General features: G+C 50.1%; 1 protein-coding gene across 11 annotated transcripts in view; it reads left to right on the forward strand.

Annotated features, from left to right (window-relative positions):
• Phactr1 (phosphatase and actin regulator 1) overlaps nt 1-18721 on the forward strand; it is a 497389-nt gene extending 478668 nt beyond the window's left edge. For all 11 annotated transcript variants that reach the window (XM_046453339.2, XM_046453342.2, XM_046453345.2 and 8 more), the window contains 5 exons: nt 4492-4547; nt 9386-9447; nt 13568-13708; nt 14893-14969; nt 15792-18721. In XM_046453339.2, coding sequence (XP_046309295.1) covers nt 4492-4547; nt 9386-9447; nt 13568-13708; nt 14893-14969; nt 15792-15807 — 352 coding nt within the window. In that variant the 3' untranslated portion in view covers nt 15808-18721. The remainder of the gene's footprint in view (nt 1-4491; nt 4548-9385; nt 9448-13567; nt 13709-14892; nt 14970-15791) is intronic.
• The last annotated feature ends 1178 nt before the right edge of the window (nt 18722-19899 follow it).

Below are 19899 nucleotides of genomic sequence, written 5' to 3' on the forward strand. Positions count from 1 at the left end.
CATTTTCAGAGTCAAAACAACGAGTAATAGCACATGCCCAGGAGGGGAGCTTGGCTACACTTTGGAACTAAGATCTACCTTCATGTCCTCAGACCCTTTGAGAGAAATGAAAACTAAATCGTTTTTATTTTGAGACCACTTGTGTTCGTAAGGAGGTCTCATGAACGACAGAACTTTCTCAAGTTCTCGTTCACTCACTCATGTTCTGCACTCTCCAAAGATGAGTCCTAAGATAAGAAAGACCAGCACAGAATCAGGCAACGTGTCTGCTCATGGAATCCATGGGCTCCTCAGCGGAACCCAGTGTGTCTTGTATGGACACCCCCTAACATAAGACTCCAAAATATGAGCCTGATCTCCAAGAGGCAAGCTCCTCTGAGCCTGAATAGCTTGTTCAAAACATACCGCCCCTCAAACACGAAGCCCAGGCGTTCCCAGACCCTCCCATAAAGGTAATGCGCACAGGTGTTGGGAGGGAGAAGCTGACAGGTGAGGAGAGCATCCACGTGGGGCCGGTAGGTAGGCTGCGTTCCTGCTTGCTCCCTTGTGTGATCACCAGGTTCCCCTGCGGTGAGAGAAAGCTGTTTACCTGGTGGATTTCCAGATGCACAACTGGCCTTGGCCTTGGGGGTAAAGAATGCCTTCATGGGATCTTAAAAGAAAAAAGACTGTTTCTCTCCTCTCACGTGAGCAGGGACCAGATGTGTGGGCTTCTCCCCACACTCCAAGCAGTTCTCCAGGGAACACCAACTAGGAACCCTGTCCTTCATTTTCACTCTGGCACTTAGTGTCAGATCCCACAGAGCCCCCGAAGACTGTCCTTGTTTCTAATGCCAGTGGCAAGGAGGGATCTGTCACCTCTGCTTCTGACCAACTTGCTGTGACTCTGGGGTTCCAGTGACCCTCACAGTTCAGAACTCAGGGGAGCACTTCATGCTCACCAGTTTTTTGTTGTGTTTTTTTAGAAGAAATCTGGATGATTTTTATCTATAATTGCATATTGGAGGTGGTATGCTGAGGTATGACTCCAGAAGCTGTCAATGAAGGGTTGATAAATTTACACTTTTAAAAAATTGCCTAAGGGGCTGGGGCTGGGGCTCAGTCGTAGAGCGCTTGCCTATCATGCATGAGGCACTGGGTTCAATCCTTGTCACCAGCTAAATATAACAAATGAAATAAAGGCATAAAAATACAATAACATTTTAAAAGTTGCATTAAAAATACCATACATAACACTAAAAATTGGGGGAGTTGTTTGGTGTGTATTGAGCTTCAGTTTTGCAAGATAAAAAAAAAGTTCTAGACACCTGTTACACAATAATATGGCATTAGAAAGGATCAGACGAAAGGACTGAAGGAGAAAGTGTGTGTGTGTGGGGGGGGGGGACAGAGCTTCCTTACCCCTGGGGGCACAGCACCCTCCCAGTGCCACCAGGTTTCAGCAGCCTGAGCTCATCAAATGTCATTGTTCAAGAATTTTTATAGAGCTTATCTCCAGCCCCTGGTTGGTTATTGGTCTTTCTGGTGACCAGCCCCACCCTGAGGCTATCTTGGTGTGTCACCAGGCTGTGATCCTAAGGGACTCATCAGGAATAAGATACCCCTGTCACTCGAGAAATCTCAAGGACTTTAGGTTCTCTGCAAGAGGAACCAGAGACAAAGACCATGCATCCCATGCAATGCCACAGAAATGTTCTTGAGAAAAGGAATAAAAAATGTGAAAATGTTCATAGAAACCTAAAAACACTTGGAAATATACAACTTCCAACAAGGTGCTGCGGATTTTCCACATGACAATAAGCCCTGAACTGAAAAGAGGTCCTTGGAGACTCCATGAACTACATTTTCATTTGTCAACCTAGATGACAATCAAAGGGAGAGATTCTCCAAAGAATCAAGGCATTTATTTGGAAAGAGCAGAGCCCTGCAGTGGGAATGTACGTGTCGTCGTGAGCTGTGAACAGGTGCAAGGGAGTTGGGTGGGGGGGAATTTTTAAAGGTAAAATGAAGAGGGTCACATGAGCTATTTTGAATGAAAGTGACTTAGGGAGGGATCGGTAACAAGGTGGTACAGTCCAAGACTGAAGAGCCAGTTGTTGGGCAGATGTCCTTGCAGAAGCACTTTTGGTGTATATCATGAGCGTGCTACGTCACAAACATAGACCAGATGCGTGTTTCTGCCTACAATGTCAGAATGTGTTGGAGAACACTAAACTCTCAGGTGACACCATGTTCATCATTGACAGTTCTCTGAACACTTGTGGGTCACCTGGTCATCATAAACCAGACAACCACAGGCTCTTTTATTCCTATCTCAGTGTCTAAGATCAGTAACACTCAAGTCTCACTTTACACTTTACACAATTTTATATTTATTACAGAAAGGCTAGGAAGGGGTCAGGGGGCTGAACCGAGAGTAAAGGTAGAGAGCAGATATGAATGCAAAGAGTCACTGTAGGCGGTCAGATAAGATGAAGAACCAAGGCCAGAGCCTGGTGGCACACACCTGTCATCCCAGCAATAAGGGAGGCTGAGTCAGGAGGATCACAGGTTCAAATCCAGCCTCAGCAACTTAGTGAGGCCCTAAGCAACTGAGTGAGACCCTGTCACTAAATACAAAAGGGATGGGGATGTGGTTCAGAGTAAGCACCTCTGGGTTCAATCCCCGGTACTAGTAAATTAATTAATTAAAAAAAAAAAAAAGGTTAAGACCAGCAAAGAACTTGTTCAGGGCTCAGAACTGTCAAAGTGCAGGAACTTATTCTAGGCCAAGTTTCAGACAGATGGCAGTTTCACAGTGTCACCTTGGAGTGGGACTTAGGTCATCACAGGCAAGAGAAGCTGCACTCTGCTAAAGCCCAAGGACAGAGATGTGGACATTTGTCACTGTAGCAGTCTTCTGGGCAAGGCTCATGAAGAGAGACCAGGCCACCAGGTCAGGGTGCCACAGTGTCCAGTCTCAGGGCTCTAAGTGAGAAGGTCCCTTCTTTTGGAGTCTGGCATGTTTGACGAGCTCGTGGGCCTGGCTTCGCCTGGGTTTGATTCGCCTGTGCATCCACGTGCTCCTGACTAATTTGACGGGTTCACAGTGGTCATTCTCATCAGCACGATTAACTTATTTATCGGTTTATGTCTTAGGGTTGTGCCAGGCTGATACAGAATCGTTTCACCTCAGCCCTTAAACTCAGAATGGAGTAACTCGTGGCACACTGCTGCTCAAACAGAGCCAGCCACAAAGGTCCCGGCTCGGCCTAAAAACTCTGGTTCTACACATCACGGGGTAACTCAGCAGAACACACCACACTCCACAGCAAGGCTACGGTGGCTTCTCAGCAGGGTCGTGGTTTTGGCAGAATCTTTTGTGACGTGTTCTTGCTGTAAAACACACATCCACCAGATCCCCTCCTTCCCAACCCCTGGGTTTACCTTGACTTATTATCTGTGGTTCGGCTTTGACCACAGTGACTCCATGTTGATGCTGACAACTTTCTCACATTCTGATCTCTCTCTCTTCAGATTCCACAATATAAACATCTCACCAACTGGCCACACTAGTTTCTGCCCCTCCCTACCCCTCAGGACCCAGTGGAAGGCTCCGGAAGCCTAAGTGTCCCTTCCACAATGTTCTCCTCTCACCCTCACCTCACCCCCGTGGGTGCCGTAGGACTGCTGAAGGGTCGCAGGGTTGTTCGACAGCCACTGACAACTTCAGAGTGTCCCATTCCGTCCATGCGCAGGCCCACTGTGTAGGTGCCCATCCTTCCTGGGACTCATCCAGGTGGACCAAAATGCAGTTCTGCCCCGGAAGCCTTTCCCATTCCTGGGAACTGTGTCCCCTCAGTGCCACCTTCCTGCGGTCTGTCCCAGGGCACCACCGCAAGCCCCGCCCCCTTGGTCGAGTATCTCTCTAGCTGTGGCTGAATGACATGCCTGGCAACAGGAGTGTCATTTCTGTGCCTGTCCATTTGTCATTCCACGTCTAATAAGGCTCGGGTGGGGAGGAGAAGAAGAGCAGCTATTGTTCTGTGCAGACAGGCAGCTCTTTGACGGGGCCCCCGGGGCCATGCGCCTCTCTGTGTCCTGTGTCTGCACAAACATGGCAAGAAGCAAGCTCTAGCCTGGAGGGAGGGGAGAGAGGCAAGAGGCCACGGTCCTGAAGTTAAGAGGCCACAAGGAAAGAAAGGGACTTCTGTGGAGAGGAGAGTCCCATTTAAGTTTCGGTCCCCTGGCCTGGGGCAGGCCGGGGAGGGGCTGGCGGAGGGAGGAAGGCAGTGGGTCAGCTCTGCGAGCCGTGACGCAGGGTGCCCTTCCTGGGGTTGAAATTGAGGAACTGAGGAGGCGTTGGTGGCAGGAGGCAGTGTCTCAGAGCGCAGCATGGAACAGGGGCTCCGGCCACCAGCTCCGCCTCATGTACCTACAAGGGCCGAGGAGATTCACCGCCCAAGGGGGATATGATATGGTCCAAAAACTTTTCCTGGATTTTTTCCGTAGGCGGCTGAGCCAGAGGCCGACTGCTGAAGAACTGGAGCAGAGGAACATTTTGAAACGTAAGTGACTAAGCCCACGGCCATCACAGACGCTCGCTCGGGGGCGACTCTCCTGATTACTGAGTGGTGGGTCACCAGGTTTCTACCTGGAGCCTGGGCAGAAAAGATTGAAAGCCTGTCCCATGGTTGAGGCTCGTCCCCGTGTGTTAGAACACCAAAGAGGACGTCCCCGTGGGGAAGGCAAGTGGGATGCCACTCAGCTCCACTTTGTTGGCTGGAAGCTCACAGACGGCTAAAGCACCTTCCTGCAGTGCCAGCCAGAGAGCAGCAGAGAAACTAGACCGGGTACTTAGTATTAAGTGGTTGAGAAGAGAGATCAGGTCACCTTTAAATCAAAATGGGCTTCAAAACAGTGACGAGGGTATTGAGGGGGGAGAGCCGTTTGAAAACTGAGACCACAAAACAGAACTTTCCATGGCAGCTTGCTGCTGTGGATAGAGTTTTCCAACACTAGCTTTGCAGTCGAAGACAGCATTTCCAAGTGACTAAGCTTCATGGCCATCCCTCAGGATCCCACTGGCCTGGGGTAAGCCCACGTGACAGTCTCGTTCTGGAGAAGCCAGCTGTCACTGAGGCTGAGGACAGAAAAAAATAAATGAGCTCCTTGTTTGGTTCAGGACACGGGATGTTTGAATAGGGACAGAATCCGTTGGGTGCTAAAAAATTAAAGAACACAAAATACTAAAAGAAAATAAGCACGTCTTGGACACCACCTTAGGGTGGTGGAAGATGTTAAGTAGATTTTAAATCCCACCACCCTGCTCACATCTATGGGGTCATTGCCGCTGTTGTCCCTAACACTTTCCTCAGCATCGCTGACAAGTCATGTTTTTTAGTTTAATTCATGATACTTTCTAGCCCAACCCACAAATGCCCTTCTAACTTCTTTCCAGGAAAAAGAAATTGCACAGGTGTTTTGTTTGTTTTGGTTTCGGGTTTTTGGTACTAGGGATTGAACCCAGAGGCACTTTACCACTGAGCCACATTCCCGGGGCCCTTTTATTTATTTGATTTGCTGTTTTTGTTGTTGTTTTGAGACAGGGTCTCTCTAAGTTGCTGAGGGTCTTGCTAAATTGCCAAGGCTGGCCTTGAATTTGTGGTCCTCCTGCCTCAGCCTCCCAAATTGCAGGGATTGCAGACTGTCCCTTGCGCCAAGCCTGTGCAGCTTTGTAGACATTCTGTATTACATGCTGCATGCATGCACACGCACACGCATGCACAATCTTTCAAACACTTAATTTTACAGTCTAAGAAAGTATCAGTCACGTAAGATCATGCCCTGGGTGCCTTGATGTTTTCACTTAAAGTGTTCTCGATTTTGCTTTTCTCCCAATGGTCTTGTGACTTGGTCTGCATTAAATGGTTTGTCAAGGGGGGATGTTGACGCTCACCCACCCCAGGAGGCTGCTGGCATGTGCAGTTCCTGCAGTGCCCATCTGCTTCACAGTCACCTGTCTCCATATCCTGGTCCCTTCTCCACGGCCACCACCACTTCCCCAAAGCTCAGAGGAAGCCATTTCAGGAAGGACCTTCCTCAGTCCCAGGGCACCTTGCACATCTCCTAGGTCTCTAGGAATTTGTGGGCATAATTTTTCTAACCCACGAATGCCCTGAAAGTCCTCTAAGGCCACCGTGCTAGCCAGTGGAGTAGGGACTTCTGCGGCAGAGCCCCGGCTGGGAAAATCTGGGCCTATGTAATGGCTCCCTTTGGGCCCCAATCTGCTCCCTGACCTGATCCATTATAAACTTTCCATTGTGGGAGAGAAAGAAAAACAAGAGGTGAACATCAGTTCCTAAAATCAGAAATCAGATAACTCAACTTCCTCCTCTCTTCCGCCTCGCCCCACACGTTTAGCTGATCTGGGTCTGCTGTCCTCCGAGGAAGCTGCGTACAGCTCACTCACGGGACCCGTGGGACTTTTGGCCTCCGATCTGACACGACTCCAAGAGGAGGGAGACGTCTGGGGATTGAAGAGGTTTTAGAAAACAGGGCTTATTTCAGTCAGGTTTAGACATGGAAGGTCTGAAGTCCCAAGCTGTCACCTCTGGTTTGCCCAGAGCCAGGCCGATCCCTGGAGACTGGTTTTCACTGCCATTTACTTGTGCTAGTAAGCCCAGGGGGACCAAAATGGGAGTCCAAAGATTGTCACCATGGCTTTGTTTTATTGTGTACCCTCTTCCTTTTCATCTGGTCAAATAGCTACAAACCAAAGCAAAGCTTGGCCCAAGTCAAACAGGTTGATCTTTTCCCAGTTTCAAAACTCTGTAGAAATGAACTCATTTTTCCCCCGTGGGTTCTTACTTTCTCCTGCATACTGAAACTTTTGGGTTTTTTTTTCTAAATTTGTTGTCTTTTTAATGTATTCATTAATTTACTTTGATTGCTAAACAAAAATGTCTAGTGGTATAAAAAAAATGCTGAGATTTAAAAAAAAAAAACATGCTCAGTTTCTTCTGAAACTTATTTTCTAGGCTTTAAATGGCTAAAGGGGCCCCTTGGTCCGCGGTCAGCTCAGCACTCAGCTTTAGGTTGGGTTTGCAGCCCCTCCCTGCCTGGCCCCAGGAGCAGCCCTTGCTCTGTCCCCACCTGAGCACATAATGGACACCCTCTGATGGTGGCACCCTCAAGAATGACATCACAGACTTTTCCTGGCCTCTTTTCCTGTTGCCTTACGGGGTTGTCTTAGCAGCTTCTGCCTGAGAATTCATGACACTTGGTTTGTAAATGGCTTTGAACTAAAGGTATAGATTCCATAGGCAGTAGTTGGGCACCCTGCCCCTCAGAGGGACCTAAGGAAGGCATGTAGGAGATGAAGGTCCATGTTGTGTCACCTCTGGCACAGAATGCCCACCTTAGAGGCTCAGCAGGATCCTGTAGGGTCAGAAGTATGAGGCCAGCACCAGTAATGAGGAGGGCTGGCCCCAAGAAAATCAAACCTGACCACAGGAAAAGGCTCAAGTGTTTGCCTAACTAATTAACCCTATGGGGGGACTTGGGACATGCCCTTCACGTCTTCATTTGTAAACCAAGGTGGTAGTCGGTGGTTTCTGTCAATATTAACCAGGTGTCCTGGGCTGCCTCTGGGGTGGACTCCCAAGCTACTTTCCTTTCTTTCTCTCTCCCACCTACAAACGTGGCTGACTGGGGTCCCCCATCCGATTCTTCTTATCTGCCTCCCAATTTATTCTCTGATAGATTAATTCATAGTGAGGTACTAATGGCTAACTAGTTTCATAGGTTTTGTCTCTGGGAAGTTTGCATCTTCACAAATCCTATTCTTCGGGGGGGTCTCTCCTCTCCTGGGTCTTGCTGTCTGCCTCCCAACTTATATCTGATAGAGTAATTCATATTAAGCTATTAATGGCAGACTAGTTAATCTAAAAGAAATTTGCATTGTTAAACAAAATTCTAAGAGGGAGACAGGATCTTTAAAGGACGGAGTAGCAATGGTGGAGGATTCCGGGCTTCTGTGGCTCCGGTGACCTGTCCCACAGCAGGATGTGGACATTTCTTGTGCTGCCCTTAATCAAGGTTCTAATACCCAAAGGCAGTCAAGGCTGCAAAGTCTTGCCCTGGGGGTGTCAATCAGGACCTGAGCTCTGCTCAGAGGCCCCATCTGTTCCATGGGCAGTGTTGTCACCGTCAGTGTGATCTGGCTATATGGCTGTGGCTGTATGGGGTGGGACTGATTACCAGTCAGTCCCCACCCCCATTCCTATGCTCAGGGGTCTCCCTCTTTTGAAGATCTGTCCATACTTAGACAAGGAGAAGCCACCGAGGTATCAAGTGTTCAATGCAGCCAAGTAATTATCAAAATGCAACTTTATGAGTATGATTGCAAAATGAAAAAAAGAACAGGTATCCTTAATACCAAATATTAATACCAAATCAACTTCTGGTCTCCTTACACCAATGTCGTAATAAACACAGTGGTGGGAATCACAGGTCTTCTATGACATGAGTTGGCATGACGTGATTTTTTTTTCCAAGTCCGACAGTACTGTATTGATATGTGTGCTTCTGTAGATACCAAGGACTTCTTCGAAAGCACAGAGGGAAGTGATGATCTACCCAAGGTCATTGGTTAGCTGAGAAGAAGAGATAAGCCCATATTCTCTGCCCCTAGAATATCTGCTCCTTTCCCAGAACCTCTTGCTTCCGCTCTTTAAAACTCTGCCAAGTCAGTCACCCACATTTTAAGCCGAGAACGTTTTTTAAGCTCTGAAGTCTTCTAAGACACCCCTGACTAGCCTCAATGCAGGCAATTGCACCCCACACTCTGGCCTCACACATGTTCTGTGGACTTCTTGGAAGATTCAAAGAATTAATGGAATCAGGGTTTGCGAAAGGTGAGCGGTTTGAAATTCCCCTTGGCGCAGCCTGCCGGCCTGGTTTCTCTCTGCATCGGGTGCAGGCCTGCCTTGCCATCCACCCCACAGTGCACCAGACACTGGGGCCACATGGCCATGAGCCCTTCGGTCTCTGGCGGCGCGAGGGGCTGTGAGTGAGGCCCACCTTCTTGTCCAGAGAAAGGAGCCTCTCTCCTCCCCAGAGGCCAAACTTCCTTGCTTTGTCACACATTTCTCAGCCCAGCATCTCGGCCTGGGGAGCCAGAACCCACCTGGCCTAAGGTCACCCTGCTCACTAGGGGTTTAAAGCAGCACAGGTAGTTTGGAAGTGTCCCTGCAGGCAGAAGGGTGGCCGGGGAAGGCGACTGGAGCGCCCTCGTCCCCTTTTCAAATGGAGGTCCTTGGACTAGACCAGCTGTGGTTCCAAGGAAGCACCCGTGTGTGACCTGCTGCCCTGAAATCAAAAGCATCTTCACTGTTTCTTTCAGCTCGGAATGAACAAGAGGAACAGGAGGAGAAAAGAGAGATCAAGAGGCGACTAACTCGAAAGGTGAGACCCTTCTCCAAGCCGATCTCAGGGACAGAAGAGGGTGGGCTGCCCAGGACTCCGGGGCCTCAAAGCCACAAGTCCCAGTGACTCCCCTCCTTGGGTGTCAGATCACACAGCTCTGACCCTGCGAGACCTCTCCAGGGCTGGTAGTCAGCACAGCTTCCTGACCCTCCATCCTTTGGCTGGTAACGTTCAACCCTGCTCGATTTATCACACACAGACACTCCCCGCCACCCCAAACTTCTTGAGGTCTGTTGCATTGTATTATCAAATTACACTAAATATTTTGTTTTTAAAAATTCATCATAGGACTTGCAGCTGTAGCTCAGTCAGATGCTTGGAATTCATGGGATTCCAGACTTAATTCCCAGCACCAGGAAGAAAAACAAAAAAATGGGTAACCCTGTCAGGCCATCTGAAACTCATTATCAAAATTAGTCATCCTCATGTAACATTGTTATTTGCTAGGATCCTAGAAGGTGTGAATTTTCCTTGCCTCTGGACACAGTCTTTCCTCATTAGTTCTTAAGAACTATTTGACTTCGTTATGCTACATACAGTTTGCATTATTGGATTAGGAAAATGCCAAAAGTCTGGAAAATTTAATGAAGATGTTTGAAAAGCAGTTAGATAAAAGTCACAAAGCTCAAATTTTTATTTTATTTTTAGCCTCTGAAATAGATGGTTTGGCACTGCGGTGTAGACCCCACGTGGATCTCACGCTACATGAGTGGCCTCTTGAATAATAAACTTGTGGCTATTCTTGGATGCTGTTGAAAAGTTTAATTAATTGGTGACACGCACAGGATAGAACACTATCTCTGTCTAACTAAAGTGTTTTTAATCAGCCCCCTACAGTGACCATCTTAGAGAGAGGCACTCCACTTTTAAAGATGGTGAAGAGACCCATTAAAATTAATTTTTAAAAAAACTTATTAGTGCATTTTTATTCTTAGAAATGTTATTCAAAAGAAGAGACTCTGAGGTCCTGAAACAGCATTTATGAAGGGTCTATCTTCAATCGCCAACACTTTGCCTAAAAGTGTCCCAAATATCTAGTGACAAGCCAAACACCAACCCAATAAAAGAAAATAGGGTCTGAAGGGTCAGGTGACTGGCGGGTGCTACCTTGGTGGGGACCTCTCTTGGGCCAGTTGCTGTTACCTGTCAAGGTCTGACCCCTACGTCCTCCAGAGCCCCTGGTCTTGGTACACATGGCACATTTATTCCTGAGACTGAGTGGTGGGAAGGACAGAAGAAATACATGGGTTTCTTCTAAATGTGTTCTTGAACAGATAAGGGTATGAAAAAGAGCCTAGTGATAACCTCTCATTTCTGATATAGAAACATCTAGAAGCTCTGAAAAAAAAAAGTTTTTTTCTCATTTGGAGCAAGTTCATCGGAGTTGATTACTGAAACCCCAAAATTCTCTAAACTCCAAGGCTGTTTGCTAAAGAGGGAGTCATGGAAAATCAATCAGACATCTACTCATTTCTTATGTCTTAAAAAAAAGATGGTTCTATTTTTGCAGAGGGAAATTTGACTTATTGCATAATTTCATGGTGGGCAAGAGAAAAGGGCTGCTTCCCACACCCATCTCCCCTGGGGTGGGTAATACATGGAGATCCATTAACCCCAAATAGCCACTGAATTTTGCATGTCCCCCAATAATTGCTTTTTCCCCCTTGACCCCCCCTCCCCCTCCCCCCAGGGAACTGGCCTTGAGGTACCCTCCCCGGGAGTCAGGGAGAAACAGTGAGTGTGAGCTGAGGGGTGGCTGCTGATGAGGAGAGGCTGGGCCAAGGGGAAGCAGCCTTCACATCTGTCCCCAGAGATGTGGTGCCCGCCGGCAGGTGGGAACCCACATCCTGTCCCGGCTCTGGGCAAGCTCCTTTCTCTTGAGCCTTTATCACACCAGGACCAGATGCCAGGAGTGGTGGCTGTTTTTCCTTGCCTTGCCCTCAGCCCAAGGATCTCCTCAACCAACTTTTATTTATTTTTAATGTGCTAGGGAGAAATATGAAACCCGGCGGCTAATGGGGATGATAGCAAGAGACCAAGTCATTTCTGTGGACCAAATGGAGAATCAGAATTACATACTTGGGGAAAAAATGACTCCAAAAAGAAAAAAAAGAGGGTCTGGTTAGCTGAATGGACAGCCAGATGCATGGATGGATGGGAGGAGAGAACACAGGAAGGAAAGAGAAGGAACGCACCAGGGTTTAGGTTGATTGATTTGGGGAATCTGAGTCGACTATATTTTTCCTGCGTATTTGCTTCCACATATAGATACAGCTGCTGCCGACCCCTGCCCCACCCCTTCTCTCAGCCCATCATCCCAGAAAACTTGACACTGGCCACAGGGATCATTTCCTTAGCATCCAAGGCAGGACCTCAGGATCCAGATGCCCCAAGGACTGCGGCCAGCCACAGGCTAATGGCACATCTTCTGAGCTCCATGTGATCAGGGGACAAGCCCACAGTCACAGAGGAGAGACCTGGAGACGGCTGGCGTCAGGGTCCACACTCCACCTGAGACTGAGGGGCAGCAGTTGGAGCTTTCGTCACTCGTGCCCTCCCAGCTCTGGGGTACAGCACCTTCCCCATCAGGCTTGGTGGTGCCTAAGCCCCCGTGGGACCCGGGCACGACACTCTCTGCCCTTCAGTCCTCCTTTACACTGAGTTTTCTGTCCCCGCGGGACTCTGCCATAGACAGACTATTAGTAAAACCCAGGTCATGAGTTCCAGGAAGATAAATTCCAAAATCAGGGCTTTTTCTGAGTCACATATACAAACTAATGTTGTGCATTCGGTGCCCCAGCGACAGGCCCTGGGAGTTCTGAGTGAGAGTCTGATCATCCGGGCTCTATGTGGTAAACATTAAGCGTCTTGTACCAATTCTCCCTGTTCTCACATGTTGGAGAGCACATTTGGGTGTCAGGATTAGGCCGTATTTGTTTATAGCAACCCGGGCTGTCTGCCCTGGGAAGCCTCCCACAGCTGCCACCTGACAGACTGGGAACCCCTAGGGGGTGGCGACATGCAGTCAGGCCAGTGGGCCAGCTCCCCCAGCTGAGGTGGCTGGTCCCAGAACTTCCCACTCCTGGCCCAGAGGAAGATGCAGGCTGCCGCAGGGTGGCGTCAGAGCAGCCGTGGTGGTGGTGGTGGTGGTGGTGGTGGTGGAGGAGGAGGTGGGGGGTGGGCGTTCGATAGGCCTGAGTGGTAAAAATCTATCTGACTACGTCTTATATTAATAGCACTGAGCACAGTCTCAGGCCTGGAGGGAAAAGTGTTCTTAAATAACATTGGTTGAATGTGAATTGACAGCATCCTCAAAGAGGTGACTGTGTCGCCCCAGAAGAAATAAACCTGTGACAGGTGAAGATAATAGAAATGTCAACCCTGTGTTGTTCAAGGACAGAGAGAGGGCGATGGGGGGAATATCAGGAGGTGACTAAGTAAACATGGCTTCGTCCTCCCTCTCACAGTCCTTCCTCACTAGCCCCTGGGGGCCCAGCCGGAGCCTTCCTCGGCATGAACAGGGCCAGCTCTGCCCCCACTCAGCTGTGCCTCTGTCCACTGACCTTTCATTTGCCCTTCTTGAGTATGTCTGCACATACACTTTTGTGGGTGTCTAAGACACACGCACATGCACACACGTACACACACATGCATATGTAAAATGCATTGCAAACCCATCTTGAAGAGAGCCCTCAATTTGCACAGGATGTGGATTCACATGTTCAAAATAAGACAGAATTATTGTACAAGATGACTGCCATCTGGTGGGTGAAGGACGCAGAAAAGTCCACAACAGGCACCCACAGCCACACAAAAAGCCAGCCTTCTTACAAAGACCTGTGAAGGAAGAGCCAGGCTGGCGTCAAGCCGTACAGACCTGGAGGTGCTGAAAGGGGTTAAAAAGGTCCCAGAGCCCAGAGAAGTCCAGTTCCAGGAGTTGGGAGCCCTGGGTCCCCACAGGGCCTTGCCTGGACTGGCTGTGTGAAGCGTTGGTGGCCTCTCTGGAGGACCTCATTTTCCACTCCTACAAGTTCATGGATGGACCCTTGGGGTCTCAACTCCTCTCACTGGCTGGGCCCCTCTCTCTTCCCCTCTGCAGCTCAGTCAAAGGCCCACAGTAGAAGAACTTCGAGAAAGGAAAATCCTCATCCGTTTCAGTGACTACGTGGAGGTGGCTGACGCTCAGGATTATGATCGGAGGGCAGACAAGCCGTGGACCCGCCTCACAGCTGCAGACAAAGTAAGCAGAGTGGGTGAAGAGGAGGGAGGGGAGCCCCAGAGGGTGGCAGCAGGGTCTTGTGTGGGGCTTCTTGCTTGCCACTGGGGAGCCTGTTAGACTGCAGTAAAATCTCCACCCTAGCCCATGATGGGCGCTGAGAGCTGGGTTCTAATAGTGCGACTTCCTCCGTGCCTTTTCCCAGGAGCTTTCTGGGTGATCTGCAGGGAGGTCACTGAATGTGCTTGACCACTCACAAGACAGACAGTGATACTGTGCTGGAGTTACAGAAAGAGGAAAGCACTGTCTTAGGCCATTTTCTGTTGCTATAACAGGATACCTGAGACTGGGTGATGTTATAAGGAAAGAAGTTTATTTGGACTCAGTTCTGGAGGTTCTCACTTCCTTCAAAGATTGGGCAGCCACTCCTGGTGAGGGCCTCATGCTGCTCCATTTTATGGCGGAAGTTGGAAAAGGAAGTAGGTACATGTTAGAGACAAGACACAGCGGCTAGCCTTGCTTATGACAGTCCACGCTGGCAGTAACCAGTCCCATTCCTAGATAAAGACATTAGTCCCTCTTCATGATCTGAACACTTCTTAAAGATCCCAACTAAAAGTTCATGGATGGACCCTTGGGGTCTCAACTCCTCTCACTGGATGGGCCCCTCTCTCTTCCCCTCTGCAGCTCAGTCAAAGGCCCACAGTAGAAATTGAGTTTCCACCACGTGAACTGCTCAGGGACACATTCACACCATAGCAGGCAGCCTGGGAGGGGGTGCCCAGAGGGACAGAATGACACTGGTCTAGGCCCAGAACAGTTCAAGAGCATGAGGCTGCAGGCTCATCATAGACCTTCACATGAAGGGCTCTGTCCCCTGCACCCAGGAGGGGATGTTCAAAGCTCAGGAAGGCGCAGTCAGTGTGTCTGCCATTCTTGTAACCTAAGGGGACAAAGAGAGCACAGACCTTAAGACACATCAAATGCAGGACCTCACTGTGCGAGGTCAGCTCCCCCTAAGAAGGGCAATCTTGCAAGGTTCTAAAGGACATCTCAGGTGATTTTGCCCCCTTCCGATGAAAAGGTATTTCACACAGTCATGTGGCTTTGTGGAAGACGAAGGTGTTGTGTGACGTGCAGTGGAAAGGGGTCCCTCTGTCCCCCCACCCCTCACCCCTGGCCTCCTGACAGGCTGCTCTCCCTTCCAGGCTGCCATTCGGAAAGAGCTCAATGAATTTAAAAGCACTGAAATGGAAGTTCATGAATTGAGTAGACACTTAACAAGGTCAGTATCAAAGGGTTTCTGTTTGTTCTCTTCCCCCCCCCCACACACACACACACTCTTGAAATTGCAAAGTTTACTTCCAAACAAAATGTCTCCTGTCTGCTCCCGGGTCACCTGCGGTTTGGTTGGTCTACTTTAAGTTGAAGGCCTACTTTAAGTTGCCAGAACTCGCACAAGGAATGCTGAAGGCCCAGATGCGAAGCAACCTTCTCCAAGCCTGCTCCTCCCTTCCTTCAAATGAACACTCTGACAAACCCCAGATTGCCAGTCGCCCCAAACTGAGGCGGTTTTTATGAAACCAGCCGAGGAGAAGAGACCCCTGCAGTTTACATCCCGTCACCAAATCCTCACGGGCCTTCCCATGCAGATTCACTTCTGATGCTCTGTGCTGCTGTTCTCCCAGACAGCTTTGTGGGATGTCATTTGGGGAAACTGAGGCACGGAGAAATGAAGGTCACATGGCTAGTTAGAGACAAAGCCATTGACTTGATTCTACTTATCCTCCTTTGGCGGTCACTTAGAGAACCAGGACTTAGCAAATATGTGGAATCTGGACTCAGAGCCACCATCTGGGCCCCTCCCACCTTGCTGCTGAGCCCCCAGGGTCACCAGGGCTGCTCACTTTGGGCCCCAGGAGGTCCAGTTAAACTGTCCCAAAACCAGGGGTGAGTTTGGGTGAAGTTCAGGTACTAGGGGGAGGGTCTGGAGGCACGTACCTTCCTGTCACTCTTGCAACCCGGGTGTCTGAGGACGGGAGGGTGGCACTGCCAGGTGCCAGGCCCCGGCGGCCTCGCGGTCCTGATGAAGTTCTTTGTCTTCTAGGTTCCATCGACCTTAACAGTTAAATTCCTCTTGAGTGCTATGCTGTCTTCAAAACATAAATTTATAAGAACCATAAGTGCTGGTATTTATTCACTTCCCCATTACGATGTAAATCTTCTGAACTGCCTTTTTTTAAAAAGAAGAAGAAGAAAAATAAAAGGAAACGCAATCAGAATTCTCTGTGCGAAAACGTGATGGTGACCACTGCACGGTCAGAGCTGCTGGCATCACTGCGGGTACCGAAACGCGTCCCACCGGTGGCAGGGCCCTGGCAGAAGACCTCCCGGAGGCCCAGCGGTCCTCATCCTCGCCATCGGAGCCCAGCAGGCACCACGCTCACCTGGTCTCCAGTGAAACCCTTCCTCACAAGGGTCTGTCACCTGAGTGGAAAGAAGGCGGAGGCAGTGAGCTTGTCTCAGAGACTGTGCCCAGCTGGCAGTCCGGATGGCCTTCTAGATTTGGCCAGATGCGCCGGGCAGTCTGGGGGTCCCCGAGGAGGGAGGTGCTGAGAGCCGGGGAGCGCTTCTCCGTGGCCGGGTCCTTTCTCTTCGGCCATCATCCCCGCAGTGAACAGAATGGAAGGGCCTTTTCCCCGGGGGTTCTGGGGAGTCTGTGGCTGTCTGTGGGTCCTCAGGTGGGTGCCGTAGGGGCGGAAGGCTGTCAGGCAGCGCCCATCCTGCCCCCTCAGCCTGAGCTGAGCCGCCTCGCAGGAGACTCTGGTTTCAAAAGCGAGAGTTGTCACCTGCTCAGTTCTAATTAATTGACCCTCCCAGTGTCACACAGATGCCATGGCTAAGGTACTCCCATGATGTCCATGCGTCTGAGGGTGCAGACAGCGTGGGGCCATGAGCTGGGGTCAGCCCTCGCTCAGGCAGCACAGGCACTAAGTGGAGCCAAACAGAAGTCTAGCAAGGCTGGTCGGGAGCTCTGCTTGGCCAGGGTTCATTTTCCCTGTGCACCCAGAGGCAGGGGTGGTGTGACTTGGAAGTCATCGGTCCTCTGAGCCCAGGACCCATGCATGGAGGCCAGAAGCCCTTCCTGTAAGCCTGGCTCCCCAGCCACTGAGGGACTGGAGTTCCAGTGCCACTCTATGGCCTCCTGTTCTCCCTTCTTTGCACTGAAAAGCTTCCATGGAGAAGCCCAGATTTCAGCACGTGCCAGATTCGGCAGATGCCAGGCACGCCAGCCCAGAGTGTCCCTCTCTTCCTGCTCCATTGATCCAGAGAGAGTCCTGACTCTCTTGTGATGCAGGGTGATTGGAGATGAGTCTCCAACCATCGTCCTGCACACCGGGACCACAGAGAAGCAATACTCTGTCGGCAGGGACACCGGGGTTGGGTGTGTGGTGAAGTAAGGACACCCACAAACCCTACCCAGGATCCCAGCGAGGCCCAGAACACCCACTTTTCTTTCTGAGCAGAGCTCTCTCCGCCTTCTGTGGAGGATCCAGAGCCACCATGGTCCCTCTAGGCCTTGGCTCGCTCTCCACCCCACGCACCCAGGGTTTAGAAGGATGCCAGCTGCCAGCCTGGCCATCCCAAGAAAGAGTCAACAAGTCCTCATTCAAACCCAGGGGGGACCAGTAACCCTTGGGATGCAACACACATCTCTGGGGCTGTTGAATTTTCTACAGCCTTAACGGCTCCGTGGGCAGCACCAAGCAGGAGCCAGACAGATGTGGGGGAGAGCTCAGGGCAGCTCTGCAGGCAGTGCCCCCAGCCACTGGTCTCCTTGCGCCTCTGGAGCGCGCACACCTCTGCCCAGCCCAAGGGCAGACACCATCACCATCACTGGACACCATCACTAGATCTTTCTTTTTTTCTTTGAATGTTGAATCTGAATAGTTCCTGCAGTCGGGAGAGGTATTCAGGGAAAATGTCTTCCCGAAAGGCTTACTGACAGTTCGAATGTTCGAATGGAATGACAGAAGATGCTTGGCTCTTGTGTTGAACTTCTCTAGGGCAGGTGGGGCAGGCACACATTCAAGGCGGAGGTGCCTGACTGCCCGGGCTTGAGGCCCGCACTCCCTCTAACCAGCAGCTGAGCTTCAAAAGTGGCACGTGGTGCCCTGTGGCCTGATAGTCGGGCCTTCCCCTGGCCAGGAGTGAGTCCTCAGGGAACACATTCCGCTGACTAGACTCCTCCCACCAAGGTCCCTGGCATCCCTGCTGGCCTTGGGTCTTGGGCCTTCAAATTCCCTGGGAACAGAAAGACCAAATCCCGCTCCCTGCAGCCAGCCAGCAGCCCGGGTGGGCCACCCAAAGTGCCCTAGGGTTGCAGTCCACTTCCTGCATGGAGGAAACCAAACGCCACTTCCACTCCTCCTCCTGCAGGGCATCCTTTCCCAGAAGTCACTTTCTCAGACTGAGGGGTGCACCTTCCAGTCCCTGAAAGGTCACCCACCTTCAGGGTCAGCTATCTCAAGCCCACTCTAGGTGGTTCTTAGTCTCAGCAACCCCAGTGGCCTGCAGGACGGGGCCTCTGCTGTCTCCCTGTAAAACCTCCAGGTCTTTAGAGAGATCATCTACCCACATTTTTCTGGCCACATTGTTATGACACCGAAGCAACTTGTGTTTCCTTCCAAGATGACAATTGGACCCTCATTGGGGGCAGGGGGAAGAGATGGGCTAGATGGTTTAAAATGCATCACTTTTCCGGAAGTACTTGCAGTTTTGGAGTTGGTGCATGTACGTTCCCAGTGGAGCATGGTGTCATCTGGATTCGTGGGAGAGGGAAACGTGAATTATCTCAAATTCTGTCCCTCTCGAAATTAGACATGGCTCCAAGTCTAACCCCAACCCCCCCCCTTAATGACAAAAGACACAGCCATTGGCCAACTTCCTTTCTCAAAATTCTGATAACCTCATTTCCAAGGCCCCCGAGCCCTGTCACACTTTTAAAACATTTGCCTTTCTGTCCGATTAGAGAAACTACCAACGACGTGGCGTTGAACGTGAGGAAAGCTTTGGGTTTATTTTTCTCCCGCTTTATGAACATGTATTTATATTTGCCGAATGAACATCGTGGTGTGTGGCTTCCATGAAGGGAGCTGCAGGCTCCCCCATGCACGGCCAGTGGGTAAAGGTCACCTGCCATGACTTTTCCTTCCCGTTGGTCTGTTAACCCCCAAACCGGTTGCTTTCTCCAGTTGCTTCCTGGGTGTGTGTACATAGTTTGTCTTTGTATAGGAGTGAGTGTGGCGACCGTCAATCCGTGCCCTCCCGGGTTCCGCTTCACAGATGACGGCTGTATGAGGGAGACGATGTACATACGACACAAATTAAACTGGATCTCTACGGCCTCGGTTTTGTACATACAGAAACTGCATGGTATTTAAATTATTGTTTGTCTCTGATGATGTATGCAGTTTCTCTAAAAACAAACCAAAACAAAAAAGTCTAAAAAAAAAAATTGACTCCTGTGTGTTTTATCATCCCCCAGAAGGAAATACCAAAGACAGATCGTTGGGCTGGGGAAGGCGGGTTGGTCCTCATCAGCCAAATAGGGCCAGTCAGGGGACACGTGGGGCCACCTCCTGTACCAGGAAATGCTGGGGAAGGAAGTTTCATGGCGCATCAGTTTTCTAGAAGACTTCTTGTCCACTAGGGGTTTGCCCTTAATGTTTGGAATATCTAAAATGGTTTGCCCAACTGTGGTGTCCTTGAATTCCCTGGGTGGGGGAGTTTAGATGAGCTTTTTGTTAATGACTCAGGTCATCTCAGTAGTATTAGGGATCAGATGGTCTTTAGCCATAATGACTTGGGAACCTTTGGGGTTCCTGTCACTAATGCCCTGTCACTCCATCCATGTCTGTGGATTCCATCAACCATGGATCAAAAATTAGAATGAACATGCAGACTTTTTTCTTGTCATTATTCCCTAAGCAGCACTGTGTAACGACTACCTACACAGCGTCTATGTGGCACTAGGTAGTAGAGGTCATCTAGAGATGGGCCAAGCACAGGGGAGGGTGTGGGGAATTCAGTGCAGGCCTTCCTTTTACTCACGGGAATTGAGCACTGGTATCCACAGGGGCATGGGTGGTCCTGGAACCAACTCCCCCTGGTATACACAGCTGGACTTCTTTCTCCTTGAAAAGCCTGGTTTT

The sequence above is a fragment of the Marmota monax genome, unplaced genomic scaffold (genome assembly GCF_021218885.2).
Source record: "Marmota monax isolate L192 unplaced genomic scaffold, Marmota_monax_Labrador192_F-V1.1 WCK01_AAM20220418_F8-fsc00029, whole genome shotgun sequence".
Classification (NCBI taxonomy): domain Eukaryota; kingdom Metazoa; phylum Chordata; class Mammalia; order Rodentia; family Sciuridae; genus Marmota; species Marmota monax.